Genomic DNA, 14,804 nt, shown 5'->3' with positions numbered 1-14,804 from the left:
ATCTGCAAGCATTGTGCATGCGCAGAAGGCCGTGCGCATACTCAGATGAAGTGTGTGTGCTCACATTTGTGAACCGGTAGGGAAGGTAAGTGAATCCCACCGCTGTATCTGACCATGAACAGCTTTGTAGCTCTATAGTGAACCATTTCAATTTATTATTGTCTTTAAAGAAATATAGCACCCAGGACTCAACATAGTATTCTTGAAAAAGAAAATAAAGTCTCTCCATATAGAATGCACCAAAACTCTTATTGCTTTCCTTCATGCTTCTGTTTCTAAGTGTAATGACACTCATTTACAAACCAAACTCATAGGAACATTTATTTTTTGAACTGTGCCATTATGTTAGTGCGACTTTGCCAAAAGAAATGTTTCACACAGTTCACAGATTGCCATAAGTCACTACCGGTTTATGCCAGCTGAAACTACTGTCAGATAGACTCCTATGTACACAGATGTGTTCTTTGGCCTACATCCAGTAAACATTCTAAAAAATCCTATTAGTCCTGATTTCCATATGAAACTGCCAATTTTTTTAAAAAAACTTTCCAGCCAAGACTGCTCCCCATAGACAAAACTATAAACAGACTCTGCCAACATTTCTCCCATTTTTAATTAAATATGGCATCGTAATTTTTATTAGATGAAGCAATGCCACAGGATCAGGAAGGATTTAAAGCAGAATCTATTTGGATTTAGAAGGGAAGATGTTACTTTCAGCTGCTAAACTGTGTCACTCTTTTGTAACATGAGAAAACTGCAATAAAGATTCATTTAACAAAGTGAAAACTACAGTGCTGTAGAAGCAAAAGAAGGAACTTATTTCTCAGGGATACAGGATCCACATATACAGAAGTAAATCCCAACCTCATATAAGTAATATATCTTAGAATAGAATAGAGCTGGAATGGATCTTGGAGATCTTCTAGTCCAGCCCCTTCATATGGTTTAGTCTGCAGGCCTTTGATCATCTTAGTTGCTCTTCTCTGAACTTTTTCCAAAGTCTCAACATCTTTTTTGTAGTATGGTAATCAAAATTGATTTTGGTTTTATAAAAACGGTTTTATAAAGCAGCACAAATACTTCACATAATCTTGATTCTATGCCTCTGTTTATACAATCCAAGATTGTATTAGCTTTTTTGTCTGCTGCCGCACATTGCTGGCTCATGTTTAAGTGATCGTCCACTAGGACTCCAAGGTCCCTCTCACAGTTACTGTTTTTGAGCCAGGTCTTGCCTAATCTGTACTTATATCTTTGATTTTTCCTGCCTAAATGTAAAACTTTGCTTTTCTCCACATTAAAATTCATTTTGTTGGATGGGCCCATTGTTGAACTTTGTCAAGATCTTTTTGGATCCTGAGCTTGTCTTCAGGGATGTTGGCTATTCCTGTCAGTTTAGTGTCATCTGCAAATTTGATGAGTTCCCCTTCTATTCCCTCATCTAAGTCATTTATGAAGATATTGAAGAGTACTGGGCATAAGATGGAGCTTTGTGGTACCCCACTGCTTGCTTCTCTCCATATGGATGTAGAACTATTAAAGACTACTCATTGAGTACAGTTTGCCAGCAAGGTACAAATCCATCTGGTGGTGATGTTGTTTATTCCACATTTTTCTAGTTTACCAAGAAGTAGGCTGTGGTCTACTTTGTCAAATGCCTTACTGAAATCTAAGTATACTATGTCCACAGCATTTCACTGGTCTACTAATTTAGTGACTTTTTCAAAGAATGAAATAAGATTGGTTTGGCATGATCTGTTTTTAACAAACCTGTGCTGGCTACTAGTTATAACTTTATTTGCTTCTAGTTGTTCACAGATACATTTTTTGATTATCTTTTCCAAGGTCTTCCCAGATATTGATGTTAGACTGATTGGTCTGTAGTTTCCTGGGTCTGGTTTTCCCCTTCTTTCTTAAAAATTGGAACAACATCAGCCCTTTTCCAATCCTTAGGTACTTCCCCAGTGCTCCAGTATTTTTGAAAGATATGGTACAGTGGTTCTGAAATAACATCTGCCAGCTCCTTCAAAATTCTGGGATGTATTCTGTCAGGTCCCAGTGATATATATTCATCAAGGTCAGATAGATGTTCTCTTAACATTTTCTTGCTTATTTTAATTTTTATTTCTAGTTTGACTTTTACAGTAGTTTTTTTGGTATATAACTTTGGGTTATAATTTCTTTTTGTGTGAAGACTGATGCAAAGAATGAGTTAAGCAGCTCTGCTTTCTCCCTACTGCCTGTTACTTCCTTGCCATCTTCTCTCTTTAGTGGACCTACTTTTCCTTGACTTTTTTCTTGTTATTAATATGTTGAACAAGTTCTGTATTTGCCTACAAGGCTTGCTGTCCTTACCCTACCCTACCCTACCCTATCCCATCCCATCCTTGCTTTAATTCTATTGAGAGTTTCTCCATCAATTAGCAAGTTTTATAGTGAAAAACATACATTTTTAAAAAGACATTTCGAATAGCCAAGAATTTCATACAATTTTGCCTGAAGATAATTGAATCATTTTTCTTCCGCTGTGCTCCACCCCCCCCCCCCCCACACAAAAATAGTTCCTTTGGGAGTGCAAGATCCAATGCTTTATCTTTTTTAAAAAAACACATGCACAAAAACACAACCTATAAATGTTATCTGGGCACAACCAATATAACTGTGGGAAGGGAAGGAGAGATATCTTCCTGGAGAACAAGCAGTAATTTTTAGTTTTGACATTGATCTTTGTGTTCTCACTGCTAATCTCTCCCAGGTTAAGGCACTGTTACCAGGAAAATCAAAATTCTCTAAAATGCTATGTTGGATTATACAATAAATTTAAAATGAGACTGGAGTGTTTGTGCAATGTACACATACACAAAATGAAGTATAAATTCACATAGTGTTACAAACCATATGAATGTTTGCTGTTCTGAAGATTCCATGTTCAACTGTCTGGAAGCCGCACTGCATATCGGACATAAATACAATCGAGAGAGTCCAGAGATATTTTACGAGAAGAGTCCTCCATTCCTCTAACCGCAATAAAATACCTTATGCCACCAGATTTCAAATTTTGGGCTTAGACAACTTAGAACTATGCCGACTTCAGTCTGACCTAAGCATAGTACACAAAATTAACAGCCACAATATCCTTCCAGTCAATGACTACTTTAGCTTCAACCACAACAATACACAAGCAAATAATAGATACAAACTCAGGGTAAACCGTTCCAAACTCGATTGCAGAAAATATAACTTCAGTAACAGAGTGGTCAATGCCTGGAATGTACTACCTGACTCTGTAGTTTCTTCCCCAAACCCCCAAAACTTTAACCTTAAACTGTCTACTGTTGATCTCACCCCATTCCTAAGAGGTCTGTAAGGGGCGTGCATAAGTGCACCAGAGTGCCTACTGTCCCTGTCCTAATATTCTTTTTTACTTACTCTTTTCATGTATTCAAATTATGTTTATACTGTTACCTGTTATCTTATATATGCTTGACAAATAAACTTATGATTATGATTATGATTATCAGCCCTGACCAAACTGACAAAGACTTTACTAGTCAAATGCACTAGAATAAATACAAACTATTTAAGGGCAGTTATTTCCATTGGGTATAAAAGGGACAGAATCCTGTGTAATATTGGCCATTGTAAATATCTTAGTGTCAGCTGAAGTTCAAAGCTTCAGTATCACATTTCTTTGGAAATAATCTGTTGCTACTTTCATGTGAGAGCTTCAAATTTGGTTTCTTCATCAGAAGGTATTAAGAACCTCACCTTTCTTCTATGCAAATCAGGGGTGAAAACGTTTCAGTGCTTGGGTGTAATAACATGCTGGGGAAACCTGAAACTCTCAAAAGGGAAGACAATGAAACAAAATGGCTCTCATTCTTCCTTGTTTTTTGGGAGGGGTTTTTGGGGTTTTTTAAAACAATGTTAACTTTATGGGAATTTAGATTGACATTTTGAAATGTTCCTTGAAATAGAAAACTTGCTATCAATGTTCAGCAGTATTGACTGAGGAAGCCCTTGAGGCTACCAATATTCTTGGACCAATCATGACTAATGTTGGGTATATAATCATTTCAAATCATTTGCTTAAATGGAAATGGAAGAATCCTGTTGGATCAAAGAAAGATTCCAACTAGAAAGTTTTGTTCTCAATTGTAAAAAAATTACTAAAGTAAGGTAACGTATGGGTATTTGATTACATGATAAATAGTAAATAATTGGTATAATTCTATGAAACCGGAAAACATTAAACTTCTAAATCTGAAGAAACAACAAATTCTTTGTTGAGAAACAAATAAGGAATCAGTTAGAAGATAAGCACTTTTCTCTTTTTAATGAGAAAAGTGATTGCTAACAATAAACCTTTTAATTCAATAATGTTAGTTAGGATTGTTTTGTTGAATTAATCGAGATAGCCTGGTTCATCTTTATTTTTTAGTTCAAAGCCTAAGTACAAATGTGTAGTTCCATTTTCCCCAAAGATATAAATATAGAACCTTGGTGGCATAGTAGTTAAAGTGCAGTATTGCAAGCAAAACTCTGCTTACAGCCTGGAGTTTTATCCTGATGCGGCTCAAGATTGACTCATCCTTCCATCTTTCCAGAGGTTGGTAAAATGAGAATCCAGATTGTTGTGTGAAATATGCAAATAATGCTTCTACATTGTAAATTGCCCAGAGAGTGCTATAAAGTGCTAAGCTTTATATAAGCTAAAATGCTATTGCAATATTGATCAGAACTCCCGAAGTTTCCACACTTGGTAGGCAAATATTTTCCTTAAATGTCCCATCCCTATACCTTTTGTGGGTGCTTATTCTAGTTTATTGTTGTTGACTGACTAAGCCTGCCTGTAATTTAGTATTGTTTCATAGATATCATGGCCTGACTGTATATGTTGGAATTCTAAACTGGAGTTATTTCTTCTTGAAGTTTCAGGAAAGCAAGAACCAAAAAAAAAAAAAAAACAACCCCCACCTATTCGTAATTCTAGTGTTGTTTCATCAGTAGCAAACACAAAATGCTCAGCCCTCAGGTGTGGAAGAAGCGCTATGAGTTAAACTGGAGGTTACAATTCCTCCTCACAAATATAGAGGTCTGAGAGTGTGACCAAAACTTTGACAAAGACATCTTTCAAATATTGCCGCAGCTGCAGAAGCACCTGGACACTGCGAGAGCACCAGACAACAACAATTGCCAGTGGGGCGTCTCCAGCAGAGAGACAGAATTGCTGCAGGCTGCGGGAGTACCTGCAGGAGCACCAAAGCGGAGAGCCCTCCAACTGGGGGAAATGACGCAGCGGCTACTATGCTTCCAGGATCACATGGTGACGGAGCAGGTGTGTGGGAGGGGGCGTGGTGGTGGGAACAGTTAAATGGTGGTGGGGAGTACCAGATGTTAGCTCTGACAATTTCTTTGAAGTACTGTATTGCTTTGGTGGTCAGTGAATGCCGGAGGAGATAAACCACGTTGCAAACCCGCGTATTGCTTTGCAGTTTTTCCTTCTTTCAGAACCTGACACTCATGCAGAGAAGTTGGGAAGAGCAAAGATGTACAGCACTATCAATTTCACAAATTTAGTTTTAAATGTGTACTTTTTTCTTTAGATTAGAGCTTTTCATACCAAACTCTGGCATAGAGGAAACTTTTTTACCTATTTAAATGGCCTCCCTTTTCCTGCCAAAATAATATTCAAGACTGAGACCAAAAGGTTGCTATGCCTGGCACATTGATATATTTTCTGTTGATCATCTTGAATCTACTGCAAATTTCAGACTTGTTGAAATCTTCCTCTGCACTGGCCATTTGCAAGGGCCATCAACCAGAATCTGAGAGGTGTAGAAGGTTACTTTATATGGTTTTCATCCAGTGAAAAGAATTAGGAAGACAAATTCCATCCCACTGGCTTTTACCAAATAATTCTTAAAGTAAGTACTTGCTAGGTATAGAGTCCAATATATTTCCTTCATACTGATTGTCTATGAAGGAGGCATTTATGGTCTATAGAATATGATATGATAAGCTTTGGATTCAAAACCAACTATTATTTATACTTTATCATATTAACTTTCATTGAAGCATATACATCTTACAAATCTGAAATGACAGCTTGAAATATTATTTCTGTGACATGTACAAATGTCAGAAAAATTATCCAACTGCACTCCAAATATACACACTACTGCACCATTGCTCCTAGTAAGATGTATCTGGCATCACTCAAGCAAATAAGAGCATTCTGTTTTCCTTCAGATTAAACAGGTGAAAATAGCACTGTTAAGTAACAGCACATTTACTTCTGAGAATTCAGGTGGCCATTCACTCTGAGGCTGTTGATATATCTTGAAAGAATATCATACTGAATAAACATGTTTGTGCCTCATTAACTTTTCTCATACAGAAAATCAGTTAATTGCATCTTTGGACTTGGGTTTATTGAAAGATAAAGCATATAGAATTTAATAAAATGAAAATTATAGTTATATAACTATATAATAATTATATCTGCACATAAATATATAAACAAAAATAATAACATGAGATTGTGTTTCTGATAGGCATAGGCATAACCTAAATCCCTGCAGAGAAATCCTCTAACCATGATTAGTTAACTTTGGTCTTAAAAGCTAAATAGAAGTGAGACTACTGGATTTCCAGCTGATGTCACAGTGAGATCGAAGCAGGTCTCCATGCTCCCACACCGAGTTCTCCCTGTTAGAGGGCTCCGAAAGGAGCTAAAGCCACCCTAGAGGGGTGGTGAAGAAAAGAGGGGTGCCCTGCAGGTCGTGGAGACTCACAATCTCTCCTGCTTGATTCAGGGCTTTCTTCCCTCTCCCTCATCTCCTCACGACAAGGAGAAGGGGCAGTTAAAAATGGCTACCGTGAAGCTGGGACAGCCAAGGCAACAAAGAAATCACAGGAGTGGTGTAAATGAACAATGAATGGAACTGGGTGAGATGATTCCTTTTTTATCTAAATCCTAATCCTAAAAAGAAAAGAGGAAAAAACCCCTAACCCAAACTATTTGTTAAAACAGTGAATAACCACATAGAGAAAAACTACAGACCTGAAAGAAAGAAACTAAGAAGGGGAAAGTTAAAAATTTCAAAGCACAGAAAATTGGATGGTTAAATTGGACAGGCATTATTTTGGAAAGGCATTTTAAAATGCTGGATCTATTTACTTTAATAATTGGCTTTGCTTTTATAAATCAAATTAAAATTTGATTAAATACCTGTTAGAACTGAGACAATGCTGAAACCTAAGCTGAGAGTGCCATTTACTGATGAATGAAAATATACCATACTCTATAAGCCTGGAAAAATTTTGATAAGAAAAATAAACAACATTTGGAGAACTGTGGTGATATTTACTGTTCTATACTTATCTACTCTATGACTATGGGAGGTTCAACTGTGAGAACAAGGAAGATACCTAAATAAAGCAACATCTGAATGCTAAGATATATGACTAAACCTATAAAGGAGATATTTGGAGAGCTTCCTGGACTACCTGAACATCTGATGGAATAATCCTGGGACATAAAAGAATTATGACTATTGTATTCTTTGAGGAGCAACATTAGGCCTGAATATATGTTTTTTTTTATTATTGAGTAAGAGCGGACTTTATCAAAATAAGATGAGATGCTCCACATGAGGAAAATGAGTGGAAGTTCAAAGAAATACTGTTGATGTTCCAAAGCATTGATACTTTGGACAAAGAACTTTAGAGAGATAAAAAAGTTACTGCAAGGCATAGATAGGAAAATAGAAAATATTTTACAAGGGACAATGAACAAAGATCAAGATGTCCAGGAAAGGGAGGAGACAACAGAAAGAATGGAGGAAAAGACAAAACACACAAATCAGCAAACAAAACAAGGAGAAGGAGAAGACAATAAGGATTATAATGACTAATGAAATAAATCAGGGAAAAAGTATTTTAAGAGATTTAAAAATGGAATTGAAAGATACCTTTGAAAGAGAGATAGGGGTTTTGGCAGATACTCTGGAGCAGTGGTGGGTTTCAAAATTTTTTACTACCAGTTCTGTGTGTGTGGCTTGGTGGGCATGGCAGGGGAAGATTACTGCAAAATCTCCATTTCCTCCTGATCAGCTGGGACTTTAGCTGATTTTATTTTATTTTTAAATAAAAGAATAAAAGCAATAATTAGAGGTTGAAAGATGGATTTAATATGTGTTTAAATAATATGGTGATTGATGTCAGGATGGAGTATTGGGATTATATCTTAATACAATATGTGTATTACATTAGGATTAGTAAGGATAGCCTGACTAAATAGAATAATTGAAATAATTAATTTGAAAGATTAGAGGTTGAAAGATGGTATTATTATGCATGCTTAAACAATATTGTAATTGGCATTAGAATGATACATTGAAATATTGAATAACTAAATAATGAAGGACTATATCTTAATGCAAATATGAGTATTAATTTTAGGAGTATATAAGCATAACCAATGTAACAAATATTATTGATATCAGTATTATTTTATACCCAGATGCCACACTGTTCATGTATTGATGTTGATGTACAGTATATATAAAAATAAAGAAAAAACATAATAATAATAAAAAAAGAAGTAAAACTGCTTAATACTTGGCTTGTAGTCTAGACCAGCATTTCTAAACCTTGGCAACTGTTAAGATGTGTGATTTCAACTCTCAGAATTCCCCAGCCAGCATAGAAACTCTGGTCTAGACTGATAACTCAAAAGATGTCTCAGACAGAATGAAGCCATTATCCTGAATAGTCTTTGGACTGCTGAGTTGGAATTAGTAGGTCAAGTTAATGCTGAGTAGTTATGTCTGTTAGAAGCAGTTCTAAAATGATTGAGAGAATAGGTTCAGGGGGTAAAGTCCTCTTATCTTTTATGAGCCTCCGAATAAAATACTTAGCTAAAATTTGGTGTCAAGAAACTAAACTTTTTGGATTTTCTAAGCCTCACCCTCCAACTCACCCACGATGGCCTTCCATAATTTGAGCAGAAGTCACAATTAAATACTACTGAATTCTATCCAATGTGTATAGCCACAATTGTAGGCTTAACCTTTGTTTTCCTCCCCACCCCAATTCTACTTTTATTTGTCCTTATCATTTGTTTCTGTCTGTTCTGAAGCAGAAGAGTGTGAGCATCAGGACAGTATTCCATGAGCCTTTCGTCTTTATTTTATACTGATGATGGAAAAGCCCTAGTTTCTATTAACTTTTCTAGTAACCAATTAAAACAGCCTGAGTTCACAGATTTCCTTTTTATTTTGTTTTTGGGTTGTGTACATAAGAAATTGGGGATCTACTACTGTGGGCTGCAAACAATTCAAACTCCTTTGTATGTTTGAGTCCAAATCCCCTGAGATTGTGCCACTAGAACTCAGCCTAACCCATAAAACAATGGTGATGTTATTTCTGCTGATTTTTTTTTTTTTTTTTTTTGAATGAGGAAAAGTCCCTGATAATGCTTCCTATACCTAGAAAGGTTTATGAGCAAAAAACCTAACCTTCTGCAAACTGGAAAAAAAAACCCACTTAAAATATTGTCTCTGTCCTCAGTAAAGCAGTAATGGTATTACATCAGTATCCAACCTATAATGACCATTGGAATGCAACAACTACAACAATGTAACAATAGTTCATGAAACCAGCATTTGCTTTTCCTGGCATGCACCTAAAAAGGATCTTAGAACTTGAGGTAATACCAACTTGCCTTTCTTCACAGTTGGATAAATAAAATCAGAAACTATAACAGATAAAGAAGAAAATACACTGAAATTGGGTGGTTTTTTTCTGTATGGATGAAAACTCTTAAATCTTTATTGCATCTAAGAATTTGTAAGATTTCAGATTATAATTTTAAATTCTTCACTAAATAATTAAGTAGCTTGCAGGTGATAAAAAAAATTGCAGCAAGAAAGAAAAAAATTAGAATACAGGTAGTATTTGACTTACGACCACAATTGAGGCCAAAATTTTTGTTGTTAAGTAGGACATTTGTTAAGTGTGTTTTGCCACATTTAAAACCTTTCTTGCCTCAGTTGCTAAGTGAACCATTGCAGCTGATAAATTAGTAACACTAGTTACTAGTGTTAAGTGAATCTGACTTCCCCAACTTTGCTTGTCAGAAAATTGCAAAGGTGATCACATGACTCCGGAACACTGCAACCGTCATAAATATGAACCAATTGCCATATGAACACATGACCATGGGGATGCTGCAAAGGTAGTAACTGTGAAAAATGGTCATAAGTCAGTTGTTTGAGTGCTGTTGTAACTTTGAATGGTCATTAAATGAACTGTGGTAAATTAAGGACTACCTGTATAGAAATTATTAATTTAGCTTCATTGTTTAAGTATACTTTCTATCTGGAAGGCTCCATTGCAAAAATTACATTATTATAAGTGTAAGCTCTTTTTTTTCTGCACTCCCAACTCATGAAGATGGATTTGCTGTTTTGGAGCAGCAAACATATTTTATATGTTATCAATCCTTGATGTTTTTTGATGATGATGCTTTTTCCCATCTGAGAAAAGGAAAGTCAAGCAATGTGGAGACATTTTTTCTGCCCTACTGAATTCAAACTTCGGCTGAATATTTAAATTGATCTAAGATGCATTTTTCAAAAATCAAGATTATGCCCAACGTGTACAAACAGTGATTTACCTGATACTATATAATACTTTCCCATTTTTGGAAATCCTTAGAAGCTTGTTGTCTGTTGTAACATCGTGGAAGTTTGCACCTTTCTCGTTGGCAAAGAATAAATCGGGTTTCCAAATAGAGTCCAACATTGATGGATCCAAATCCAAGGAGTCATCAGGGTATTCACTATAAGCAAGACGGGAGTCGTTCCACTGCTGCCTCAAAAAAATGTTCACTCTGTAGTCCTATAGAAATGTCAGATATACCAATTATTTAATCTTTTGTTCAGGTGACTGTGCTTTTAGACTTTGAAACCTAGATGAATTATTGAATTATCTGATACAATATGCTTTATGTTAGTCAAGGACAATCTGGGAGTTCTTGTCATTTTTGTTGTTATTGTTGTTGTTGTTATTGTTAACCTTCAATTCAATTCTCATTCTGGAACTGGTAAAAACTTAACAGTTCATGTCCTAACCAAGGATCTAAGAGCTGTTAAGGTAACATCTGGGTATATAGGCAGTTCCGAGTAAGGTGGTTTTTTACAAAGTCAGAATATTTAGGTCTAATAAATTCAAAATTCCCATGTATCTAGGCAACCTTTTGGATATTGCTCCAAGGGCTTCTATTACTATTGATACAACCTACTATTGAGAACCCAGATTATGAGGGCAATAAGATGACTTTGTATAAATATACAAAAGTATGAAGGCTATTGCTTAACGCATTGTAAGCAGCCCTGAGTCTCCAGAGAAGGGTGGCATATAAATCAAATTAAAAAAAAAACCATTGATTTCTTCCTCCACAATCATTCAACTTCAATTTGCAGCTTGCGGTATTTCATAGGTTTTTTTGTAGCTGTTTCTCTTCAAATCATGCATTACCTGTGGACCAAATGTCTGTCTGTTTGGATTCAAAAATCCCACATTCTCCTTGTTGTTGTTATTATTATTATTATTATTAATCATTGTACACTCAGCCAGATGTTCAGACCAGTGGTGGGTTTCAAAAATTTTTACTACCGGTTCTGTGGGTGTGGCTTGGTGGGCGTGGCATGGCCTGGTGGGAGTGGCAGGGAAAGGATACTGTAAAATCTCCATTTCCTCCCAATCAGCTGGGATTTGGGAGGCAGAGAATAGATGGGGGCAGGGCCAGTCAGAATTTTTACTACCAGTTCTCGGAACTACTCAAAATTTCTGCTACCAGTTCTCCAGAACTGGTCAGAACCTGCTGAAACCCATCTCTGGTTCAGACCCAGGTTTGGCATTTTTGTCTACCTATCGAGTCCTAACAAGGACCTGGGATAGGCAGATCTGGATGTTTGATGGTGTTATATGTACCACCACAGGATACAAGCTGTTCCCAGTAAAGCCGCCTTTTAAATTTAAAATTGACTGATGGCAAATTTTTCAGTACCAATGGTGTATTGTTATTGTTGTTGTTATTGTTAATCATAAAGCTATGGAGTGGCAATTTTACCTCATTCTTTTGAGGTACCAAAAGAACCAAAACAAAATTAAACTCTGACTGTATCATGGAGTGCAACTTTTCATTTACCATATGTTTTATTGATAAAATTAATAAAATTCATCTATTCAGCATAGTAGAAACATTATGAAATGTAATTAGTATTCCATAATAGTGAGAATAAAAACTGTCTAAACGTTATAAAAACCTGCCAGAATTTTAAAGACTAATTTTGATTGCCTCCTCATTGATTAATTTGCAAGTATCTAACTAAGCATTCGTACAATATATCCAGCAGAGTAATTTATAAATAAACATTAGCTGGGAATCTTTGTGGAATATTTATTGACCTCAGTACAGTGAATGCATTTTGAATTATTGGAAGATACAGTCTGTCCTAGAAAGAATTAACATTTGATAACATTAACATTTTGTGCTATGCTGAAAAATTATGTAAAATATAGACTGAGTAACTTTAAGAGTTTTTTCTCCCTAATGGTACAAGATTATGGCATCATTGTGTAACAACAGGCAGAATTGTTTGATGTGGAATGTCTTTGAAGGTGGGTGGAAGTTGTTACTGATTTTTTCCCTCAGCTTTCAGTTGTTTCTTTGAGAATGAGAAATATTGTATGAGTGAGTCCTGACATGATATCTGCTTTAAGGCTACTATGAGGTTAGGTGGTATTTTGCTAAAGATACATGGGGAGCAATATCATGAAGACCCACCAGTCTTAATCTTCTTAAAGAGTTATCTAATTTCAAACTACAGTTTATTTATTTATTTATTTATTTATTTTATAAATTTAATTTATATACCGCCCTTCTCCTAGAAGGACTCAGGGCGATGTACAGCCAGAATAAAACACACAGATATAAAATTTAAAAAACAATTTAAGAAATATTAAATAGTTTAGCCCATATCTAATTAAAATAAAACTATCCGTTTTGGACATTTAAAAATTAAGAGTTAACGATTAAAAAATTAAAAATTAGGCCAGCCCGGCTTGTTGGAATAAAAGTGTCTTGAGGGCCCGGCAGAAGGTGCGTAAATCGGGAATCCTCCGCATCTCGGGGGGCAATTCGTTCCAGAAGGCAGGAGCCCCCACAGAGAAGGCTCTCCCCCTGGGGGTCGCCAGCCGACATTGATTGGCCGATGGCACCCAGAGGAGCCCCTCTCTGTGGGAGTGAATTGGCTGGTGGGAGGCTATTGGTAGCAGAAGGCAGTCTTGTAACTACCCAGGTCCTAAGCCATGGAGCGCTCTGAAGGTGATAACCAATACCTTGAATTGCATCCGGAGGACCACCAGAAGCCAGTGCAGCTCACGCAGGAGAGGTATTACATGGGAGCGCCATGACGCTCCCATAATCACCCGCGTGGCCGTATTCTGGACCAGTTGGAGCCTCCGGGTGCTGTTCAAGGGGAGCTCCATGTAGAGAGCATTACAATAGTCCAGGCAGGAAGTGACGAGGGCATGAGTGACCGTGTGTAGGAAGTCCCGATCCAGAAAGGGGCGCAACTGGTGGATCAGGCGAACCTGATAAAAAGCCCCCCTGACCATGGCCGTCACATGTTCTTCTAAGGACAGCTATGCATCCAGAAGGACACCTAAGTTGCGAGCCCTCTCCGTGGGGGCCAATGACTTGCCCCCAATAGTCAGAGATGGCACCATGACTATATCGGGATGCCGGGAGCCACAGCCACTCGGTCTTGGATGGGTTGAGCTTGAGCCTGTTTTTCCCCATCCAGATCCGCACGGCCTCCAGACACCGGGACATCACGTCAAGGGCATCATTGGGGTGGTCCGTGGTGGAGATGTACAGCTGAGTGTCATCAGCGTACTGGTGGAACTGCACCCCAAAACCATGGGTGATCTCACCCAGCGGCTTCACATAAATGTTGAACAGAAGGGGTGAGAGGACCGACCCTTGCGACACCCCACACATAAGGTACCTCAAGGTCGACCTCTGGCCCCCTGTCAACACAAACTGTGACCGGTCAGGGAGAAAGGAGGAGAACGACCGCAGCACGGTGCCTCCCATTCCTAACCCCTCTAACCGGTGCAGCATGATACCATGGTCGATGGTATCAAAAGCCGCTGAGAGATCTAATAGGACCAGGACAGAGGAAAAACCCCTGTCCCGAGCCCTCCAGAGATCATCAACCAATGTGACCAATGCTGTTTCTGTGCTGTACCCAGGTCTGAAACCTGACTGGAACGGATCAAGATAGACCGCTTCATCCAAGTACTGGGGGAACTGTCGTGCCACCACATTCTCAACAACCTTCACCACAAAGCAGAGGTTGGAGACTGGATGATAATTCACTAAAACAGCCGGGTCCAGGGAGGGCTTCTTGAGCAGGGAAAAGCAACCCTCACTCAAAGAAGTGTTGATAATCCTCTGGAGCCAGCCTCGTGTAATCTCCCGGGAAGCCAGCATCAGCCAGGAGGGACACGGGTCCAATAAACATGTGGCCGCACTAAGTCTACCCAGAATCCTGTCCATGTCTTCGAGAGTCACCGGGTCAAACTCCTCCCAGATAACACTCTCAAGACCTTCCTCCATCACCCCATCTGAACCTACCCCATCAGAGTCCAAGCCTTCCCGAATTTGAGTGATTTTGTCATGCAGATATTGTACAAAGTCCTCAGCTCTACCCTCCAAGGGG

At 37.8% G+C, this 14,804-nt stretch overlaps 1 protein-coding gene across 2 annotated transcripts in view; it reads right to left on the bottom strand.

Moving 5' to 3' along the window:
* The window catches only part of GLRA2 (glycine receptor alpha 2), a 281,710-nt gene that overhangs the window by 237,914 nt on the left and 28,992 nt on the right, over positions 1-14,804 (bottom strand). For both annotated transcript variants that reach the window (XM_070943572.1, XM_070943573.1), the window contains exon 4: positions 10,688-10,911. In XM_070943572.1, the coding sequence (XP_070799673.1) occupies positions 10,688-10,911 (224 nt within the window). The remainder of the gene's footprint in view (positions 1-10,687; positions 10,912-14,804) is intronic.

The sequence above is a fragment of the Pituophis catenifer genome, unplaced genomic scaffold (genome assembly GCF_029215685.1).
Source record: "Pituophis catenifer annectens isolate HBS135680 unplaced genomic scaffold, rPitCat1.0.hap2 SCAF_4, whole genome shotgun sequence".
Lineage (NCBI taxonomy): Eukaryota > Metazoa > Chordata > Lepidosauria > Squamata > Colubridae > Pituophis > Pituophis catenifer.
This window is presented reverse-complemented; position numbering and strand designations above follow the sequence as displayed.